This window comes from Pinus tabuliformis, chromosome 9, assembly GCF_031772625.1.
Source record: "Pinus tabuliformis cultivar Carrire ecotype Pingquan chromosome 9, CPIR1, whole genome shotgun sequence".
NCBI lineage: Eukaryota > Viridiplantae > Streptophyta > Pinopsida > Pinales > Pinaceae > Pinus > Pinus tabuliformis.
Genome location: NC_142307.1, coordinates 23,842,095 through 23,866,555, shown reverse-complemented (window position 1 = coordinate 23,866,555; position 24,461 = coordinate 23,842,095). Strand labels below are relative to the sequence as shown.

The window sequence follows — 24,461 nt, the reverse complement described above, 5'->3', positions numbered from 1 at the left end:
CAATCAGCCAGGGCCAAAACCTCTCCAACTGAGAGGAAAACCCGCAAGAATTCTTCTCTTATAGAACTTCAATTGACGAATTCCAAGACCTATGACCCTTGACCAAGACCCCTCCAAGACCAAGTCAAACCTTTCCTTTTTTATGGGTGTTCCTTCGAGCAACTTCGACCCAGCAGTTTCTTCTAGAGCTTCGACCCCAACAATTGTAGAAACCCTAACACAAGAGAGAGAGCCCCAAAACTTTGATCTTGCTCTTCTTCTTCTTTTTCGTCCTTTTCCAACTTCTATCTTTGAGGAGAACAAACTTGCTTGAGTGTGTGTCCAGACTCCAAAAGAGATCGAGTTCCTTCTTATATATAGGCTTTTGAGGAGTACGAAATGCTATCTTTAGGCTGACTTGTTGCTACTTGTTTGACAAGGTCTTGGAGGGTCTTTGACTCTATTTTTTACTCAAATAAATTTTCTTTACAATATGTAACATGCCCAAAAGGGTCTTCAATACACCACTGGCTCAATTGACTTGTAGACTAAATGACAAGCCCTACAAGCACTCAATGGGTGCTTGACCTAAAAATAAATTCCCCTTGAGCATGAAACCCATGCCTCAAGAATAATAATAATTACTTTATTTTCTCTTTATATCAAATACATGAAATCATGATTACATATGTCATTATGAATACCGAACCTAGTTACATATTTCAACACTCCCTCTTAACTAGGGAGGTATTGGACATTCTCAATTTGAAGAATTCTCATACGAAGAGTCAGATTGGTAAGCCATCTTAGAGCATCTCATCATATCAAACAACATTCTCACATAGCAAGGCCTTGACTAATAGCTCTGTCTCTCCACAAGATCAAAGCACAATGCTGGCAAGACCAATCATTAACAGACACCATCATCATTTTCTCTCAAGGCACATACCCCACCCAGGTGTTCACAGAGCATGTCCTTATAGTACTCTTCATGTCTTGGAATAACACATCCTTAAGGAATCTCCTCTTCGACTACTCTTATCTTGGATGCCCTAGCTCATCCTTAAAGAGTTTCGAAACCAGTCTCAGATGCTTACCCAATCCTCCATTCTTTCTTTAAAATGTGAAGACAAGAATGATGTGTCTATCTCTCTTCATGGCCTTCACTCAGACTTACGGTTGTTAGTCCTAGTCTAGTGAATGACACATGAAGTAGAGAACGATATCCATCACTCCCACTTAACCAGCGAGGACCCACTCATTCCTATAAAAGGAATATATCCAAGCTCCCTCTCAACTAGGAACTTGTTTCCCACAACAACTCTTTGGTGGAGATCATTGTACCTTCAATTGCTAGTAGAGCTCTTCCTTTCGATATCTTTTTCATTATGGAGCCTTCATCTTTCGTAGGGCATCAACCATCCATCACTTTCCTTCACGAACAATATCAGCCATGTCATCCTTCTCTTCATTGGAAAGTGATCTTCTAGTCCACATCTGGCTTTTCTTCATACTACTACCTCTTCCAAGTCATGTTTCCTTTAGGATCTTCTATCCAACCACATGAGTGCTAGTTGTAGGTGACATCTACAATTCTCTTTTGGTAGCCTTGTATCAAACCATCCAGATGTTGTTCCAAAAATAAAAAATAAACATCAAATCAAAGTTACCTTTTGTGATGGCCTTTCAACATGACATATGCTTGCTTGCAACATCAACATCATGCACATTCATAAACACATCTCCAAGACTTTCAATGTCAAGGGTATCCTTCCTTTGCACACTTCTCTATGGAGATGTAATAGCCAATTCTTCTAGCCATTAGATGTTAATTTCCTTTTCTTATGTGACCGTAGTTGCATCTTTCATGATCTCTTCTTTCTTTCTTCACATATTTCTCCTTCGAAACTTTCATCCATGGTTCCTTCATCTTTGTCAACCACCTCTTCCAAGTCATGTTTCCTTTAGGATATTCCATCCAACCACATAAGTGCTAGTTGTAGGTGACATCTACAACTCTCTTTTGGTAGCCCTATATCAACCCATCCAGATGTTGTTGAAAAAATAAAAAATGAACATCAAATCAAAGTTACCTTTTGTGATGGCCTTTCATCATGACATCTGCTTGCTTGCAACATCAACATCCTGCACATTCATAAACACATCTCCAAGACTTTAAATGTCAAGGGTCCCCTCCTTTGCAAACTTCTCTATGGAGATGTCATAGCCAATTCTTCTAGTCAAGGAATGTTAATTTCCTTTTCTTATGTGACTGTAGTGCATCTTTCATGATCTCTTCTTTCTTTCTTCACATATTTCTCCTTCGGAACTTTCATACATGGTTCCTTCATCTTTGCCAACCACCTCATATGCCATATGACGGCATATTATGTTGCTTTCATCTTGTTAAAAGGTGAACCATGCCTTCATGCATCTTTCTAAAGGAAAATATCCCTTTCCTTTGATCATGCTCATGAGGTAAAGCATTTACTCATGCTATCTACAACTATATGATAACGTGACTTACTGTCAAATATATACATACCTCTTTTCCCTGTAGGTCACCTAGAATTCTTTCGGCAACTTCCTTTCCTTGAATGAAAGTACTTCAACCATCTTGATATGTTTCTCTCCTTTTTCCCATACCATCATCCCTCTAAACAATAGATCCACATAGGGTGGAATGATCAGCGAGACACTTGCTTCTTCCAAGAGAGGTGAGCCTTCTAATGAAGATTCCAGTGGTGGATTTTTATTATCCCCATCTTGTAAATGCTCCTTCCTAATGATGATGATGATGTACGATGAACTCTATGCTAGAAGACTTTCTTCTACCCATAAGTACTACTTATGCTTTCAATGAGGTTACCAAGAGCTACTTCCTTTCTATGATGATTGCTACAACCATGTAGACTTCTACTTTAGCTATCGTTCACTGATGTTATGAGCTTTTGTTTTCATCGTATGATACCGTATCTACTATGATGCATACTATCATACTTACAATGCTTCCTATCATGATAGCTATTATTTACAAAACTGAAAAGAACTAAGAGAAGGAGATTATCTCAGTCATAGTAAAGACCTTTCACTTCCTCCTTTGATTTATTCTTTTCAGGTTCTTCCACTTCTTCGGTGATACCATCTTCATTCCTTTTCTTGTTGTCCTTCTTGAGCTTCGAACAATCACTCTTGAAGTGCACATATTCTTGACATCCATAGCATTGGATTTTTGACATATTCTTCATCTTTTTCTGAGAACCAGATTTCCCAAACTTCCCTTTTCTCTTGCCCATGGCAGCAAATGCTTGAACTTGTTCATATTATCCCACATCACTTTTTGCCTTCAACCTGGTTTCTTCAATATTACATAATGACCAAAGTTCATTGAATGGGGCAGCTTCCTTATTTTCATAGATGCAAGATACGAAGTTGCCCCATTCCTCCAGTAGTGCATTGAGCACAACTGTGGTCATCTCTTTATCGGACATTATTTCCCCCAACTCTTGTAGTTGGTCTCGTATTTCTAACACCCTCAAAATATGAGGTTATTCCTTCTTCCTTTGATATCTTCATCTTGTATAGCTCAGTTCCTAAAGATATGACTTTCCAGCGGTGCTTACAGAGAACAACTCTACTAACTTCTCGTAGATTTCTTTTGATGTCTGCAACTTTACAACATAAGGTATGAGGGGATCCTTGATGGACTCCATAAGGATCCTTTGAGCCCTTATTTCCCCTTTCATATACTTGGAATGATCTTGAGCTTCTTCCTTTGAGGTTTAGTGATTGAACCCGTAACATGTCCAATGACTTCATTTTCTATGAGGATCAAATTTGTCCTTTTCTTCCATGCAGGAAAGTTTGATGACCCAACCAATTTGTTCCTTTCCTTGCAAATGAAGTCATTTTGATAGATTCAGCCATAGATATACAAATACTTACTCGTCAAGTGAAGATACCCCTTGATGACGAAATCTTCCACTTGATGCCTTTCTAGATGATGTTGATAATAGAAGATGTATTCTTGATGAAGATGTCTTCCTTCAAGTATGCTTTGTTAGTGATCCTTAACTCAAGAAGAAGGAGACCACTGTATTCCTTGTTGATGATGGTAGTGCTTCTCTTTGCTTCCCTTGGATATAGAGACTTCAAGATGCTTCAATGTGTAGTCCTTCTTTGAGTGGAGGTAGGGTCCTTGAGATCTTTTCTTTATGATGATGATTGTGAACTTCTCAAGAATGCTTCAAGTGTAGAACCCTTCTTTGGATGAGCTAGGGTTTTGAGGTCTTCTAAGATACCCCTTGATGACGAAATCTTCCACTTGATGCCTTTCTAGATGATGTTGATAATAGAAGATGTCTTCTTGATGAAGATGTCTTCCTTCAAGTAAGCTTTGTTAGTGATCCTTAACTCAAGAAGAGGGAGACCATTGTATTCCTTGTTGATGATGGCAGTGCTTCTCTTTGCTTCCCTTGGATATAGAGACTTCAAGATGCTTCAATGTGTAGTTCTTCTTTGAGTGGAGGTAGGGTCCTTGAGATCTTTTCTTTATGATGATGATTGTGAACTTCTCAAGAATGCTTCAAGTGTAGAACCCTTCTTTGGATGAGCTAGGGTTTTGAGGTCTTCTTTTCTTTGAGATGTGATGATCTTTGAGATGAATAGTCCTTCTTCAAGTTGCCTTTCCTTGATGTAGTCACCTTAGCTCTGATTCCATGTTGAGAAATATAGGGGGAGCAAGTTAGGTGGTTTCTCTTACTTTGATAACTACTTGTGATGTATTTTACTTAACTTAATTAGCTTCTTCTTTTTCTTGATTATGTTTAGTGCTCTTTTCATCAAACAGCTACCAAACCATAAAGAACAATAAGCCAAGAGAACACAAGATATAAGCGATCAGCTAGGGCCAAAACCTCTCCAATTGAGAGGAAAACCCACAAGAATTCTTCTTCTTTTAGAAATTCAATTGACGAATTCCAAGACCTATGACCCTTGACCAAGACCACTCCAAGACCATGTCAAACCCTTCCTCTTTGATGAGTGTTCCTTCCAACAACTTTGACTCCAACTGTTTCTTCTACAACTTCGACCCAGCAGTTTCCTCTGCAACTTCGACCCAGCAGTTTCTTCTGCAACTTCGACCCCAACAACTATAGAAACCCTAACACAAGAGAGAGAGAGGCCCAAAACTTTGATCTTGCTCTTCTTCTTTTTCGTCCTTTTCCAGCTTCTATCTCGAGGAGATCAAACTTGCTTGAGTGTGTGTCCAAACTCCAAAAGAGGTCGAGTTCCTTCTTATATATAGGTTTTTGAGGGGTATGAATTTCTATCTTTAGGCCAACTTGTTGCTACTTGTTTGACAAGGCCTTGGAAGGTCTTTGAATCCATTTTTTACTCAAATAAATTTTCTTTACAATATGTAACATGCCCAAGAGGGTCTTCAATACATGACAATGACTTATTTGACTTGTAGACTCAATGACAAGCCCTAGAAGCACTCAATGGGTGCTTGACCTAAAAGTAAATTTCCATTGAACATGAACCCATGCCTCAAAAATAATAATAACAAATTTATTTTCTCTTCACATCAAATACATAAAATCATGATTACATGTGTCATTATGAAGACCGAACCTAGTTACATATTTCAACAATTGCTGACTGTTTAGTGTGTCCTATGACAGATTACAGTCTGAATTTATATTTTACACCAATTACTTTTAGATTGCATAGGAATTCTTTGGTCAGCCCATACTCCATTTCTAGATTGCATAGGAATCCCCCCAAGGCTAGCAAGCACTAGCACGAACTGCAAAGGGATTGCGCAAGGTGTTAAAGGTAGCTACTACCTTCCCTAGTTACCTTTTAACTCATCCAGTTTCAAGCATCAACTCTTGCATAGTCGATAATGGAAGTGAGCAGTTTCGAGCATTAACAGGTCCTCTGTATACAGAAACCGAGCCATCTCAGCCAGCCAAGGCAAATTAAAATAATTATATGATCATAACTATCATACTCAAGGCTGACTTTCAACTGCCTGAAATATTGAAACAATAGCCTGCATAATTGCAAAACTATACAATATGTAACGCCACATACAACAGTACCATAGATTTACTCCTGCTTTCATGTTTTAGACCCCTAGTTTTAAAATTACAATCTACCATTTTCAAAATCTACCTCATATTGGATACATATCTATGTGTGTCTGCAAGAAAGATAAGTGCTTGATTTTCATTTATCTTGGATTTAATATTATTTATCCTCTTTGTATAGGTACTCAGATGTATCTTATTTCTGATTTCCACATACGAGGCCAATTTCACAAAGATTGAAAATCTGTGCTGAATAAAGTACGTAGTAATGATAATTAGAGTTGTATTTCAGGAAAAAAAAATCAAGCAAATATACTAAGTACAGACACACCTGCACACAACCTGATAGTGATACTTTTCCTCTAACTAACCTGGGAACTGAAAGAAGACATAAATGGAAGTAAACTACAGCAAATGCAGCTACTGAAGCATATGAACAGGGAAACCATGAGTAATCTATGCTATATTGCTGTAATGAAAGTGCAACTACTTAAGCAAATAAACAGTGAAAACCATAAGGCTACTTAAGCAAATGAACAGAAAGCCATAAAACTACTTAAGTAAATAAACAGAACAGAAATCTATGCTAGCATACATGTACAGTAAAGAGTCAAATAAAATGTAGTTGTAGATGTCACTGGAATAAAATTTTCCTCACATACCTTCATTGGATGATGTGGAGCAGGAGTTGAAAAGCAGAATACATTTCCATTCATGGTTGTCACAATGAGATCAAGATCATCACCTCCATCAACATTATCAGCTAGAACCATGCTATATCTGCAACAATATAATCAATGTCAGAACTTAACCCAAAGGGAAAAAACCACCAAAATATTTTTCCAAGGATCGTGGATTCAAGTGACATACGAAGTCTCTCCAATATCAATAACATCAGCACAAGCTGTTTGGCCGTCAATAAGATAGAAGTAACCATCAAATGATGTTGTAGCAAGAGTTAGCCCTTTACGATTTTCTCCACGCTTACTCAGGTCAACCAGAAGGACTGGACTCATGATCCTCCCATGAGTGCGATAAGGGAATGGCTTCACATATGATCCATCCTTTCCATTCAGAACATAAATGTTGCCTGAAATTGTTGGAACTACCAGGTCTGTATGTCCATCTCCATCAACATCACCAACGCTTGGGCCCTACAGAATCAAGAGCACTTAGAAGTTCAAACTTCAAGGAAATGAGAGCAAATGCTTCAAACTCAAAAATAACATAGTAACAAATTTATGCTAGGATGGATCCAATTTTCTTAGGTATTAGAAGCAGGGCAGAATTCCAACCAGTATTACAAGGAAATCTGCTAAATATGAGTTACAAACATCTATAAAAATCATGTCATTCAAGGCAACATATATACCAGTAACTGGTACAACCCAAGGAGACAAGGAAACATGAGAAAACATAAATAGCAAAAATGTAAATGGAACATCAACACCTCCCCAACTACCCTGAGTATTATAAACTAGAACTATCATACATCAAAGCTAATTAGAAATGAAATCAAATTAAATACTTCTTGTCCATTTGTTTATGCAGACTCCCAAACAATTTGAGATGTCCTACAAGCATGTGTAAGTGCAGCATGATAATATATCTGGTTCACATCATAATTTTATCCAATATGACTTCATATACATCAGCATTCCATCTCTACAATCCCAAACAAAGAAAATTGATTCGGTTTTTAATATGTATAGAAGGCCTTGTTATAAACTATGCCAAAATAGATTTTATGACCAATCATTGACAAAACAGGGCACCTGACCAATTTTTGTCAGTCTGGCAATCATCTATACGTTCCAAACAAATTCAAGATAAACAATTATATATTTGACAATAGGAAATTTCCACCCATCTCTTTTACAGCCTACCTTTACATCTGTCAGCAATCTATAGGTTTCAATATTGTAGGGTGAAATGTTATAGAACCATAATTGCTCGTGAACATTCATACCAGACTACATCCACAAAACCTAAGTTAGGCTTACAACATCATGGTACAATACATGGTTCCTAACAACAATCTCTAGCAATAAGTTAGTCAAAATTGTAACTTTGTAATCTGTGGCAAACAACCCATGACAGACTTCCCAGTACTGCTAAGAGCAATCTCATTTAAGAACAAGGATAGAAATCAGATCTGACATTCTGAATTTGATATATACCAAACTGTGAGGCATGTTTAGCCATAAACGAAAGTAATACTTACAAATGGAACAACAATGAGAGTCTTCTTGTTGAACTGCACGACAATTCTACCAAATTTTAACTTGCTGAAAGGAAGAGTTCAGGCCTGAAATCAACACAGCCAGACACTGTTCCATTCATGGATCAAACCTCAGGTGTGTAGCTAACTCAGCCTGTTTATAGAGTGCTACTGGTGTAATAAATGGATCAAAACAAAAAGGGTTTCACCCATTGGAAGCTCAACAGATCACTTAAAACCAGCTTCGATAAACCAGTGAATTTTTCCTCATCGAGGTCCTTTTATTCCCTTTAAAGGTCTTAGACCACCAAATATCACATAATGGTTTGGTTGGTCCAACACTGGGTTCCTAACCTTAAGACTGCTTTCTAAGTGATCATGGTGGTCTGAGGTCATTAATACTGCCACATATCGATTTGGATTTAAATTACATTTCCTTTTTTTGATTTGCAGTAGCATCTGATGTGCTCTAGCCACGAAATTTGGTGGAGAGGTTGGGACACATGAGATCACCAATACCCAGAAAGGGTTTGGGCAGATTCTAAACAGATTAAGAGATATTAAAATAATTAATATTTTTTTGGAGTATATGAATCTGTGTTAGAATGGTCCAAAAAGGCATGGATCAAGTCAGATCTAATCTTAGCCGTTGATTAGGGACTTAATCTAGGTCGTTGAGATGTCAATAGAAAAAGTATAAGAGGAGGCTTGAGGGGCACTTGGAGAACACACTGAGGGAGACCAATCAGTTCAATTTCTGGAGCGGGGTTTGCTGAGAAATTGAACCAGTGGTCTCGAGAGCAGTTAGGAGGCAGCGAGTACGGAACAAAGAGACGGGAGATCAGCGCATAAGAGGCAGACGCAGAGCCAGACGAAGCCATGCAGAGGCAGCAGAGACTGCGCAGAGCCAGAAGGGCCTGCATCATCCACGCAGAGGTTGCAAGAGTGACAGAGAAGCCCAGAGAGGTTGCGCAGAGCCTCATTAGGCTGACGCAGAGGGTTTCAGGCTGTAGCAGAGGTCAGTAGGGCCTACGTTGGGTTTAGGAATGTGCTGGAAGTTTGTCTATCTGTGGATAAGCCAGTTTGGCACCCTTTTGTACAAGAAATTTGTTGAATAATAAAGTCCTCCCTTGCTTCACCGGTTTTCCCACATTGGGATTTTCCGGGGACATTAGTCCAAAATAATTGTGTCAATGTGTGCATACTTTTTGTTTGTGTTACAATGTAATAACTGCAGCAGTGTTTATTTTAATGTTTGTTGAAGTAATTTCATGAATAACTTATGATGAAATAAGTAGGAAAAGTAAATCAGTTGCTGCAGTGATAGAATTTTCACATGGTATCAAAGGAAGTAATCAGACACAGAAAGGGAAAATTAGTTATGGGTCGAGACCACAATGCAGAGGCATCCACCTCAGGGGACTCACGCAGATTTTTAGAAGATTACACAAGAAAGAGAGATTTCGACTTCTCTATGTTGGCTTCCAGGTTGGAAGAAGACGTGGTGTGCATGACTAGTGCTTCATAATCAGAAGTATGGTATATAGACAGTGGAGCCTCATGGCATATGACGGGAATTAGGGAGTGTTTCTCAAAATATCGAGAAGAGAAGATGAACTTTCAAATCACCATGGGGAACAAGGCAAAGTGTACTCCAGTAGGAAAGGGTACCATAGTTTTTCAGACAGAATCGGGAGAGTGGTTCCATGCCACAAATGTGCTGCATGTGCCAGGATTGGGGATGAACTTACTTTCCGTGTCACAACTACAAGGCAAGGGCTATGACGTCTACTTCAGCAAGGAATAGGTATACATCAAACACTCGAGCTGGAAAAAAGAAAGTGCAGATCGCGATCAAAAGTAATCGGTTATACAGATTATAACTAGAATCTCCAATGGCACTAATAGGCAGTCATGGGGACAAAGATTTGAACGAACTATGGCACAAAAGGATGGGTCATTTGCACCATGGAACTCTGAGAATTCTCAAGAGCACCATAACAGGAGTTCCAAATATGAGTACAAAACGAGATGATGTATGCAGGGGATGCACTCAAGGAAAGTATGCCATGGCGACATTTCCTAGGAGCAACCACAGGGCCAAGAGTGTACTAGAATTGATACACTCAGATATCTACGAACCTATGTACGTCAAAGCTCTCAGCGGTGCCGAGTATTTCCTTACTTTCATTGATTACCGCTCGAGGAAAACTTGGATCTATTTTTTGAAAACCAAGGATGAGGTTTTCAGTCGATTCAAGGAGTTCAAGGCCCTAGTGGAGAATCTGACAGGTAAGAAAATACAAGTCTTGCACTCAAATAATGGTGGAGAATATATCCATAAGGACTTCACTAATTTTTGTGCTAAGGAGGTCATCAGAAGAGAGTGGACAGCTCCCTACAATCTGGAGCAGAATGGGGTGGCAGAAAGGAAAAACAGGACTATTGTAGAAGCAGCTAGGGCCATGTTGTATGATCAGGATATGCCAGACTTGTATTTTTGTGCTAAGGAGGTCATCAGAAGAGAGTGGACAGCTCCCTACAATCTGGAGCAGAATAGGGTGGCAGAAAGGAAAAACAGGACTATTGTAGAAGCAGCTAGGGCCATGCTGTATGATCAGGATATGCCAAAATTTCTATGGGCAGAAGCATTCAACACAGCTATCTATGTTCAGAATGGGACTCCTCATTGGGCATTGGGCAAGATTACTCCAGAGAAAGTCTTCACTGGGAAGACACCTGAAGTCAGTGATTTCAGGATATTTGGGAGTTTGGCATATTGTCGCATACCCGAACAAAAGAGGAAGAAGCTAGATCAAACTGCAGAAAAGGGGTATCTGACAGGATATAGCGAGAACACTAAGGCATACAGGATCTATATTCCAGGGAGCAGGAAGGTAATAGTACGACGAGATGTAAAGTTAATGGAGGACAGATCTTTCAGAAGATCTCGCAAAATGCCTTCCAAGGAGGAGTTGAAGGAGGATCCATTGGTCATGCCTCTTCAACCAACGGAAGTGAAGAATCTTTACTCAGATCAGGAAGATTCTCAGGATGAGGAAGAGGAGAAAACAGAAGCACCTATTGGCAGAGGAAGAAACAACAGGGAACTTTGTCAGATTCTGCGTGATGCAGAGAACTTCATCGGAGAGCCAAGGAACATTCAAAGGGAGCGAAAACAGCCAAACAGGTATCAGGCGTTAGTAGCTAAAGATGGAGAGCCTGCCAGCTTCAAGGAGGCAGCTCAGCATCAGTTCTGGCTAGATGCGATGGTGGAGGAGTATAACTCCATAATTGTAAACGATGTCTGGGAGGTGGTGTCAAGGCCTCAAGACAGATCTGTGGTAGGTTCAAGATGGATCTACAAGATCAAATATGCTACGAACGACAGTATTGAAAAATACAAGGCCAGGTTTGTGGCTAAGGGGTATGCTCAAAAGGAAGGGATTGACTATGAGGAAACCTTCGCTGCGGTATCCAGCTATACATCTATTAGGACCGTGATATCTCTTGCAGCCCAGATGGGATGGGAGATCCATCAAATGGATGTCAAGACGACATTTCTGAACGGGGTAATAGAAGAAGAAGTATACATTGAACAACTAGAGGGCTTTGAAACTCATGAGAAGAAGTCTCATGTATGCAAACTGAAGAAGGCCTTGTATGGGCTGAAGTAGGCACCAAGAGCATGGTATGGTCGAATAGATGGTTACTTGCAGATGATGGGGTTTGTCAAGAGTGACATGGATCTGAATCTCTACTATCTGGACGTAGAGAGCAAGCCACTTATGTTAGTATTATATGTGGATGATCTCTTCCTAATAAGATCATCCAGCCTCATTGAAGACTGCAAGAAGAATCGATCCACAGAGTTTGATATGAAGGATCTGGGACAAATGCACTATTTCCTAGGGTTGGAAGTTTGGCAACAGAAAGGAGAAATCTTCCTTGGGCAAGGAAGGTCTGCTACAGAAATTCTGAAAAGGTTTGGGATGGGAGACTGTAGACCTATGGCTACGCCAGTGATCACCAACTGAAAGAAGATTGATGCATCAGAAGACAAGGATGTCGATCCCACCCTATACTAACAACTCATAGGGTCCCTGATGTATCTAGTCAATACCAGGCCAGATATTTGCTACGCTGTCAACACCCTCAATCACTTCATGGTGGAACCAAACAAGGCTCACTGGACAGCATCCAAGCACGTTCTCAGGTATTTACAGGGAACAGTTGATTATGGGCTCTTGTACAACAAGAGGAAGGATATCAAGTTGAGTGGATTTATTGATGCAGATTGGACCGGAAGTTCAATGGATCGGAAAAGTACCTCTGGGTACTGTTTCAACATTGGATCAGGAATAACCTCCTGGTGCAATAGGAAACAGAAGTCCGTGGCTCTAAGCTCATCTGAGGTAGAATATATGGCAGCAAGCACAGCTTCGTGTGAGGCCATATGGCTTAGAAAACTGCTGGTAAACCTATTCAGAAGAAATATGGAGGCAACCAAGATCATGTGTGATAATCAGAGTTGTATCAAACTCTCTGAGAATCCAGTATTTCATGATAGGTCAAAGCATATTGATATCCGGTGTTGTCACTTTGTCAGAGATTGTGTCCAACGTAGAGCTGTATAGTTGAGCTACACTCCTACAGGGGAACAAGTGGCAGATATCCTCACCAATGCCCTTGGAAAGTCAAAATTTGACTACTTCAGGGAAAAGATGGGGATGGTAATGAATCCCTTTCAGAAGTAGTGTGTTAGCAGCACGAATGAAGAGGGAGTTGCAGTGCAGATGCAGTGTTGGGAGAAAGGACCAACAGCAGCATAGATGCAGAGGAAGGTGCAGTGCGGATGTAGTGCTGGGAGAAAGGACCAACAGTAGCACAGATGCAGAGGAAGGTGCAGTGCGGATGTAGTGCTAGGAGAAAGGACTAGGCACAGCACAAATGCAGAGGGAGCTATCATACAGATGCAGCAGTGGCAGTGGCAGAACCATGGGCAGCAATACAGGATGCAGCAATGCAGAGGATGTTGGGCAGGGAGGCCTAGCATTAGCACAGGTACCGATGTCAGATGATCGGAGAAATACTCAGTGAGGAGTATTGCAGGAGCACGGTGCTCGCTAAGAGGGAGTGTTGATTTGGGGTAGCATCGGATGTGCTCTAGCCACGAAATTTGGTGGAGGTTGGGGCACATGAGATCTCCAATACCTAGAAAGGTTTTGTGAAAATTCTAAACAGATCAAGAGATATTAAAATAAATAATGATTTTTTGGAGTACCTAGGTCTAAACTTAGGGAAAATAAAATATTAATGTGTATTAATATGAATCTGTGTTGAAATGGTCCAAAAAGACATGGATCAAGCCAGATCTAATCTTAGTCGTTGATTAGGGACTTAATCTCGGCCGTTGAGATGTCAACAGAAAAAGTATAAGAGGAGGCTTGAGGGGCAGTTGGAGAACACACTGAGGGAGGCCAGTCAGTTCAATTTCTGGAGCGGGGTTTGCTAAGAAATTGAACCAGTGGTTTGGAGAGCAGTCAGGAGGCAGCAAGTACGGAACAAAGAGACGGGAGCTCAACGCAGAAGAGGCACACGCAAAGCCAGAGGAAGCCATGCAGAGGCAGCAGAGACTGCACAGAGCCAGAAGGGCCTGAGTCATCTACGCAAAGGTTGTAGGAGTGACGTAGAAGCCCAGAGAGGCTGCGCAGAGCCTCAGTGGGCTGACACAGAGGGTTTCACGCTGACGCAGAGGGTTTCAGGTTGTAGTAGAGGTCAGTAGGGCCTATGTTGGGTTTAGGAAAGTGCTGGAAGTTTATCTATATGTGGGTAAACCAGTTTGGCACCCTGTTGTACAATAAATTTGCTGAATAATAAAATCCTCCCTTGCTGCACTGGTTTTCCCACATTGGATTTTTCCAGGGACATTAGTCCAAAATAACTGTGTCAATGTGTGCATATTTTTTGTTTCTGTATTACAATGTGATATCTGCAGCAGTATTTATTTTAATGTTTGTTGAAGTAATTTCATGAATAATTTATGATGAAATAAGTAGGAAAAGTAAATCAGTCGCTGCAATGATAGAATGTGTTAGTGTCGGTCTTGAGCCCTCCATCAGTGATCAATAACTCTTTGCATATGCATTTATAGGTGTCTCATCAGTGTCAGTTTTGCATCCCGCTAGGCATGCCATAACACTGAATGGAGGAGCTGGTCTTTGTCTTCTTGGCTTTGCTGGATCAGGTCATACAACAATGTAATTGAGTCAGGCTTGTTCTTGTTTTTGTCTTAAGGTCCCATGGTCTTAGGTCTAGGGTTTTGAGTCAAAATCATTTCAAGGTCATGAGTCATGGTCAGTAGGTGCCCAGCAAGCCGGAAGGAGTCTTGTACATACGTTTCATTATCATTTTCTTCAGCTATAGCTCATTTTATGCCTTGGGTTTAAAAACCCTGTTTTTAAGTCCAAGGCCATGTGGAAATTTGAAAAAATAAAGAAATTCTCAAAAATTTGTAAAAGTGCCGGCAATAACCCTGGTTCCTTCACTACAGTCCCTCAGGCGGTCAACCTGCAAAAAGAAAGGAGTCAAACGCATCAAAAGGCTCATTTCAGGACAAAATGACTCCAAAACAGTGTTAAAAAAGAATGTCCAAGTGGAAACATTAGAAAGTGGGTTCTAAAGTTAAATTTTTTTTGAAATGAACCTATAAAAGCAATTTTCCCTCTTTAGTTACTCTTATTGTGCATATGAAGGTCAAGAATTCATGTTAGAGGCAAGAGGAGGCAACTCGGGCAAAATTCTGCAAATTACAAGGGTAATTCTGCTGCGCGACCAAGTGGGTGGGCGCGACCAAAAAAAGGCCAACGCGCTGTGTTAAATTACACAGGCGCGACCAAACGGAGGGGTGAGACCAAACTGGCAGCTTGCGCGACCAAAAAAAGTTTGCCCGGCTTAAAACTCACCCAAACGCCAAATCTCCCTCAAATTTGCTCGATTTTGTTAAGGTATGTCTCTCCCACGTGTTGTGTGATGGTTTTGTGGTTGCAAAGGAAGGTAATGCTCATGATTTTATGCAAGGAATCAATAGAGAATAAGCTAAATGACTTGATGTTTTGCAAGCAATATGTATGACAGTTTGTTTGTTTTTCAAGGCAATTTTTTTTCCTTATATCCCTCCATTCATTTTCCCAAAATTAAATTACATATGTTAACATGTTATATTTGTTAATCTCATTTGCAAATTAGTCATACCAAACCTGCCCCTTAAATCCTATCAAATCCTACCCCTAAATCATGTGCAAACCCTAGTCCTTTCAAACCCTACAAACCCTACCTTTTCCCCATGTTATATGATTAAAACCCTACCCTCTCTACACAGCAAATTTGCATACGTTAATACACAGCAAAGTAAAAAAGAAAACATTGTAAAAAAAAAACAAAAAGAAAAGTGATGACAAGGCATGCACATAAGAAATTGTAAAAACAGTGAAAATGTCATTTGCATAGCCTTATAAAAAAATAAAGAAAAGTGTCATCTTGCTGTGTATATGTCAAAGATTCAAAGCTGTGTTAAAGTCATCACAAAATTCATCAAAAATACAGCTGCATAATTGTCAAAGGAAACAGTTTTGTTGTGTTAGGGTTTCTCATTAGCATGGTATCATCTCTCTATCCATAAAACTCTGTTTTTCCCTATCCATTCCCCATATGAAAACCTAATTCAAATTGCATTTCCCTTCATGCAAAACTCCCTATGCAATTGAATTTCCATCCCCAATGTCAAAACATACAGTGAAATCCTAATTCCCAATGACAAATGCAAAAATGAAACTGCCAGCACCATGGAAAGACTGCTGTTATGAAAATTGTTTGGCAGATTTTGGTGATGGGTTTTATTGTCTCCTTAAACCTATTTCTCTATATCCCCTCATCTCCCTAACTCACAAGACATCATACTCTATTTCCATTGCAAACCTATCACCGTAACCCTTCCCTCCCTTGGTGATCAAACATACAAAATCACTGTTTCCCAAAAGCATTGAATGGCCATTCTAAAAGTTATAAAAAACAGAGTATGCTCTTAATAGACATTCAAAGACAAAATGAAATGAGCAGCCTGTTAAATGTTGATAGTTGATGCTGCCTTATCCCCCTATGCCCATGACATCCTTCCTTCCATCATGATGAAAATTCTATATTGTCCTTTCCCTTGGTGATTAAAAATCACAGTTTCCCTAAATAAAGTATTGATTTGCAAATGATGAAAGATGAGATGGCATGTTTAACATTATGTGATGTTTTCCTTCAGAATTCCCTGCTTATATATATATTTTTTCCCTTTCCTATATGTAAATTCCCTCCCCTAACATATCCCTCATGATGTTTCCCCTTGAAAACAGCATACTTCACAGCATTTTGCAGGCAGGGCAGCGGTCAATTTGACTTGTTTTTTCCACCTTGCTCAAATAACACCATGTCAACCACTGAGACTAATGAGCAAGGTGATGACCGATCATCATCTTCTAAGATTCATACACAGCAGAGGCCTCGTAGGGGAGGCAAGGGTGGTCATCACAGGAGGGAAGAGCCCACATCATTGACAGAGTTGCAGGCTTGCCCATTGGCAGTGTCTTGTTTTCAGCATATGGCTTGTTTTCAGTTTTGTGAGAGGCTGTCACACATCCAGCATCACAGAGACTTGGCCCGGTTGTTTGTCCTCCATCTCCATGACAGGCAGGTCACCCTTGCAGGGGTAAATTTTGTGTTTTCTCCAGAGGCTATCACAGATGCTACCGGGATACCCAATGTGGGTGAGGTATGGCCAAAGCGCAAATGGGTAGACCTGGTATACTATGAGCCATATGTTAGGCCTGCCTATGTGCATCACTTGACAAGGAACTTTCCTATCAAGTTCCTCCGAGCAGAGTATATAGACACCATGAGACTCATTATGCACTACTTCACATGCGAGGGGAGATTCTCACGAGTATTTTCTTGTCATATCCGCATGATGATGCACTTCACCAGAGTAAGGATGATGAACATCTCGGCATACTTATTTCATGACATTCAGAGGATAGCCACTACCTTTCGGAGACAGACTCCAGTACAGCAGCTCCGGAGCCTATGCCATCATGGTCTTATTCAGCTAGTAGTTTCCCATCAGCTGAGCCAGCAGGGCATCCCTTGGGCGGATTTCATCTCCCGAGATGTTTTCACACAGCCACATTCAGGGCCTGAGGCAGTTCATGAGGAGGGAGGGCCATCACATCAGCCCGAGACCAGCATCCCGAGACACATGGCTTCTTGTCCTCGGGTCACATATCAGAGAGGTCACAGGACCTTATTTGCAGCAGCCCGACGAGTACTTTCTCTACAGCCAGTGGAAGGGGTCTCGTCTTCATCATCAGAGCAGCGAGTGTTATCTCCACATCAGGTGGAAGGGGCCTCGCTTTCTTCATCGGCACAGGCAGTACGAGAGGGCAAGCAGCCCATGGTTGAGGATGAGGCAGTTGGCGAGGCACATGATGATTTCACTGGTCGTGATGCTCATTCTCCTCCTTCTTCAGATTTCTATGAGCTCAAGAAGAGAACCTTGTGTTGCAGCGGAAGCTTGAGATGGCTCAGTGGACTATCACTTATTTAGAGCAGCGGACCAAACAGCTGGAGACCGAGAAGGAGTTGGACGAGTTATGGAGGATTCGATTCGACCGAGACATCAACCGCAGGAGGCCTGGGGACCCATTGCCCAAGGATAGAGAGTTATTGCTCATCCGAGCAAATTGGCGCTTGGAGGGACTGTTAGACAAGGCAAACCGTGACAAAGAGCTGCTCCGGAACATGAAGACACACTACTGGGCAAGATTACATGTTTGCAAGGCGAGAATGAAAATTCTCCAAAGAGAGCTGTCAGAGGCCCGGAAGAAGAAGAAAAGGACAAATCCACTCCGCATCTTGGCTGAGGCATCCCTCACTCATCATGGTACTGATCAGCCTTGATCTAACATCAAAATCTGAAAATTTTGAGAATTTTGGAGCATTTTGCAAATTTTTGGTAAAATTACAGGTTTTGCCCACGGTTTGGTCTCACCCCGGGTGAGACCATTTTGAAGGGCTGCTCGGAATTTTGCAAACTTGGCATTTTTGGAAAGGGCATGCAAAAAGAAAAATTACCAGTACTTGGGGGCAGCCTAATTTTGAGTTTTGAGCCTCCAAAAGCTCAAAATACACCTTAAAAATGACTTTCTGCCCACTTTTTGAGTTGCAGAAAGTGACCTTGGGAGAAATGGTTTTTGAGGGGTCAAATCAACACCAAATCCAGAAATTCCACTTGGGATGGAAAGTAGACAGGCCAAGCTTTCCAATGAGCCATCTTGCACCTGATTTGGATCAGTGGAACCCACTCAAAAGTAGCTGCAAAGGGGCGCGACCAGAACTTCCAGGGGCGCGACCAAAACCTCCAGATTTGCCAATTTTTTACTAGTTCGGCCAGAAAAGCACTATTTTCACTTTGGTTGACTATTTGGGCATGTAAATGATGGATTATTGTGTAAATTTCATGGCATTAGATACTTTTACTCTTCTTTACCACTTCTAGAAGCTTCTTTGATGTAAATAGTGAATATTTAATGCATAGATAAGCTTCCTAAGTTTTAGAGGTAAGTTGTTGAGCTGGCCTATTATCTAGTGACTGATTTAGAATTAGTTGCAACAGCTCCTAGGAAGCTGAGCTCGACCCCTAGAGGTGGGGAAAGAGGTTTGACCTTCTATATTATGCCTTCTCTTTCTCATTTTGATGGTTGGACTCTAGAGGGAGAAGTGCTATTGTATTATTGACTTGTATTTTCTGCAATTTGAGGAAAAGGAAGGCCAGGATTTTGCAGACTTCATTGTGGATTCTTGTGGATTATTATGTTGATGGTGTGTCTCCTACTATTATTGTAAGTGTGTTTATGTGTTCCATTTCTTAATCTCTTGCTGCTATTTAAACAAAAGAAGTGATAAAGTTTGAATTCATGCATGCCATGCTCAGCTTTCAATTTTGTTTAAATTCTATGTTTTCCACTGTTTAAAGAGGATTCAAAGTCCTTGTTTGCCCTCTTTAACCTCCTCTCTTTCTTCCCTGATCACTCATCCAAGCCAAAGGCATCAGCACAAGTTCCTACCTTGCCCCAAAGAACCCCCTGCAAAAACTGAGCCCAATCCCCGCACCCTGAATTGCACTCCCTCCAATTGCCACCAAAAACCCCAAAAATCATTAAATCAACCCCTCTTATCAATTTACTAGCCTAATATCTTTGATCCTAATTGGTCAGCTTATTATATTATAAGATCTATCAAATCTGACCCGAGAGAGCCTTCTCATACCTCGTAGGGCTAGCTACGAGGTGAAATGGTTTGATGTAGCCTTGAGAGTTTGTCTATCTCAGCCTAGGTGAATTCCAAGCGCTAACAGAATGTTCACACCTTTCATCATTTTTAATCAATTTCTACATGCTAGCACCAATCTTACTTATCTTTCCATATCTGTAGCATCTCTACCCTTTGTGCAAAGCTCATCGTCCTCAACGAAATCACTTCATGCATAAAAACCATTAACTAGAATAGGTTCCTCCATCACTTTATTTGTGTAGAAAATTTCTAGGTCCATGTAGCCCCTCTGGTTTTAGTTTCTTTTACACATCATTGTTTAATGTTGACACCTAATCTTTGGGATTAGGAAATTCATGTAAATATTGTAAACAGTAAAATAAGGAAGGTGAAGAAACACTAAAATTTGAATTCCAAAAGTCTCTGTCACAATGTATATATCAATATTCTCTTGATGCAAATCTCATCAATTCATTCGGAGTTACAAACGTAGCCTGCCATGGTATCCAAGAAACAAGTCCCAATTTAGCCTTCTGCTATGTAACTCCTACTATTTTCCCTACCATTATCCTTTGTCCCTCTACAAAATTTGGAGTTTGAGTTATGTGTGTTGGAAGGCAGCTTTGAATGTTGCATGCCTGTGATACACCTCTGTGTTGAGCCTGCGAGGTTGTGACAGTCTAGTCATGAAAGTCGTGGAGGAATGTTGAATGCATTGAAGCATGAACTTATTTGGCTTTGAACTCAAGCAGTGGAAACACGGTTTGTATTCTACATTGAAGAATGAAATTGGGAGATAGTGTGTTGGAGACCGTGTGGTATAACCAATTGTGCATTCATTTAAATCTAGTATGTGTGTTTTTTCTCTCATATGAAAACGATGTTGAAGGGGTTGTTATAAAAAAATTAGTGGACTATATGTGCAGGGCTTATATTTGGTTGAAAATGCCGTATGGATGTTTTTTTATGGTGCATCTGAGCAGTAGTATCTCTGTGTTTAAAAATGAAATCCTGTTGGTCATTGTTGATGCTGCATTGACTGTGTTATGCGTTGGTCTCTATGGTGAGTTCCATGTGTTGGTTTCTTTTGTTGAATAATTTTGGAAGACCATGCTAGTGTTTTGCAATTCGTTGAAATTTATTGTGTTGAAGCCATTATATGCGTTGATAAAATGTTAAACTATTTGCCATGTTATATTGACTGTTGCATAAGTGTGTGTGATGGCATATAATGAATTTTGAAAGGTCGTGGTATATGTGTGTGTGTGTTTGTGATGGTTCATGAAGTTTATGAAAGCATTCTTTTTAAATGAACATATGTTGTTTTTAAAAGGCTATGGTACATATGTAATATGGTATGTGGCATATAAAAATCGTTGGTTAAGCTCCTTTTTGATGGCCATATGTTATGTGCTATGAAATTGCATGTTATATGGATGGTATATGTTGGAAGGTATATTGTATGAATATTAAGACCCTGCATCCTTAGTCGATGACCTTTCTGAAGACATAGCCAATCAATTTTATTGCAAACACTATTAGTTTTTTGTTGCGAGTATTGTAATTATTTTGAGCCCAGTTCAGATTTTATGATGCATTCACTCATCCCCATAGTTGGAGTAATGCTCCTTGGCAAAGAGAATTACCATGAATGATCCAAGAAGATAAAACATACCTTGATTTTTAATAAGTTATGGAAAGGAGTTTGTGAACGACAAGGAAATCCACTTGAGAAACCCACTTCTGACAAAGAGCTTTCCATATGGAAGAACAAGAACAGCAAGGCCTATGCCTTGATTGCAACATCAGTCAATGAAGAGGTGAGTCGTTATATTATGCCATTTACAAATGATTTTGAAGCCTTAAAGAAGCTAAAGGATTTATATTACTCACACTCTGAGCTTGAAGTTGTCCAATTAATGATCAAGTTGTTTAATTTAGAATTGAAGGATGATGATCCCCTTGGCTTAGCCTTTGAAATAAGCGCCAATATGCATGATATAGAAACCACCGGTGTTAAAATGGATTTTCCTCTCACAGCTTTTGTCAATGCACCGTATCCCACTTATTCTCATTATTTTGTCATTACAATTTGGTGGCAAACTTAAGGACATTTCCTTTAACTCTCTCATGTCGAAGTTTCTTGAAAGAGAGAAAGCTTTGGGGAAGAAGAAGACAGTTGCTCAGTCTCGTAAAGAAGTTTTGTGCTTTGCACAAAAAGAGAAGAATCAGGCATAGGATTCCTCTAGAGGAAGAGGTGGCCGAAGAGGAGAAGGAATGAATAATAATAAAGGCAGAGGGGCCAAACATTTCCAAGGAGAAGGACTTGATCTTCATTACATGCGATGTAACAGAAATGGACATGATGCTTCCACATGTAAGCTCTCATGGGAGAGGATTACACAGGAAAGGGATGGAGAGAAAGGAAAATCATCAGATAAAGGGAAAGGTAAAGCACCTAAATCCACTCATTATGTTGTCACACATTACAATACTGGAGTAACTGAAGACTTATTTAATGCTTCACTTGCTTCATGGAAAGATGCATGGTTGCTTGATTCAGGAGCAACTTGACACATGACTTTTAGAAGAGATTTCTTTGAAGAATTCACTAAAAATATTGAAGTACTCAACTCAAACCATCGAGGCTTGGCACCATCAAGCTCAAACTACCTAGTCTCCTGTTGTTCCTTAAGAAACCAATTTCCTGGCTGTAGGGAAATTGTGCTTAAGACATTAATAAATATTATTTACTGTCACTTATTTGTCACTTAGATATATGTTGTGTCTTTAAATGAAGGACCTAGAAACTTGGTCTTTAACCCTTAGTACATGTATGACCAAAACATCTCAGAATGCCATTTGTTGCTAGATATAAATGATGAATGAAGAAAGCTTGAAGGAGAAGTTAAAGATAGTATGCTGATCTTTCATAGAAACTACTATCCATCACTGAGAAGAATTATGGAAATGAAAACTGAATCATAGACAATATGTTGCTTAACACAAAAACTGCTATCTGTGACTCTGGGAGAAGTTAAAGATAATATGTTGGTCTTTCACAGAAACTATTATCTATAACATAGAAACGAAAGCAGAAACTTCAAGTATAGGAGCGCTCTTTTGAGGAATTTTAACTTTATCAACATAAGCAAATAAAGACCTGCAGCTTCATTACTATACTTGAAAGAAGAAAACATAACATGACACATAACAGAGAAGGTTACAAAATTATACCCAACAATTCATGGAAACTTCTAATTCTTTCATTAATCAATGATGATATCAGGAATACAGTGGCCTAGTCTCCGGGTTCTCCAAAATTCGAACCATCAACCTTTTCTCTGTAAATTTTCCTCTTCTTATACATTATGAAACAGTTGTTGATCTCTGAAACTGTCAAACTACTAAAACTGTTTCTCTAACTATCTAAATTAAAAACTATTACAGGATTTTACAGAGGGTAAAAGACACCTCAAAGAACATGAAATAACAGGAAAATAACTAAACTTCGAAGATGACATTAACTGCTGGCTTGCTCTGTTAATCGGCCGTTGGGTTCTTCTGTATATGCTTAAATAATGATTAATTCATTTTAGTCATGATAAATTGTGTTAGCCGTGCTTAAATCTGGACTTATGTATGTATTAGGCATTTTGATTGGCCAAAACACCAAGAAATTTGACCAACTACCTTTTTCTTCAAATTTGGCTTTAACATTGATTTTTACATTTACACAGCAAAATCGACACAAAACATGCAAAGCAGAACTGAAAGGAATTAACCCAATTTAATAAATTTATCGGATCCGCCTGTTCACTACTCCATTAACTTCCCATCGCAAATCGCAATCGACCCTTTCCAGTGATGCATTAACGTAATGTTGGACTTACGCATAATTCCTTCATATCTACCCTTTTTCTATTATATCTCTTTTATAATAGAAATACACCATAAGCATACCTTTTCTGCTTTTAACACGGGCTTTGCACAACTATCAAGGCATACCTTTATCGCAATCGCTATCGGCGCTTTCCATTGTTATATCAACCCAACCCTTAACATATTGCGATATGATGGACACGTCGAAGTTATCGAACATAACATAAAAACTATCGGGTCCGACATCCTTATTGCAGATCGCAATCGACATAAGTCATAACCGCTATGCGATGATCGCAGATCCGAGGGCTTATAAAATGCAACATATAATATTTCGAATCCGGTACACCATCGCTCATCGCAGTCGGCGGAACCAATGTACATAAACTTTGCAATAAGCGGACCCGCCGAGGCTTTTAAATATAGCAAGGTTATGAAAATCCCCGAGAAGCCACTGGACGTATTGTATGTGCCAATTGTCACTTGGCAAAAAAACCTGTGGATATTGAGGTTCCACAATCCGTGCTTCCCAATACCGTATTTGAAGCAGTTGTTAAGATCCCCTATGATATGCAGATGAAACAAGTTCTTGCTAATGGCAAGAATATATATTTCAGGTCCGGTTTATAACTTGTTCTGCGCTTATTTCTATTATAATCCTTTCTAATGGAAATGCATATAAAATGCGTAACCATACCTTTTTCTGCCTTTTTAAAGCCTTTGCACAGTTTTCAAGATAAGCCTTTATCGCAATAGGCGATCAGTGATTCCCATGGTAACTTTATACAAATGCCTGTTGCGTTTTGCAATTGCGATTTAATCGCATCACTAACACCTATATATATATATATGTATATATATATATATATATATATATATATATATATATATATATATATCGATTATGG

The 24,461-nt window shown here is 39.7% G+C and overlaps 1 protein-coding gene across 1 annotated transcript in view; it reads right to left on the bottom strand.

Moving 5' to 3' along the window:
• Nucleotides 1-6,658: 6,658 nt before the first annotated feature.
• The window catches only part of DEX1 (defective in exine formation protein (DEX1)), a 320,259-nt gene continuing 302,456 nt past the window's right edge, over nt 6,659-24,461 (bottom strand). The window contains exons 11-12 of the mRNA XM_089441661.1: nt 6,948-7,231; nt 6,659-6,857 (exon numbers count right to left, since the gene is read on the bottom strand). Coding sequence (XP_089297787.1) covers nt 6,659-6,857; nt 6,948-7,231 — 483 coding nt within the window. The remainder of the gene's footprint in view (nt 6,858-6,947; nt 7,232-24,461) is intronic.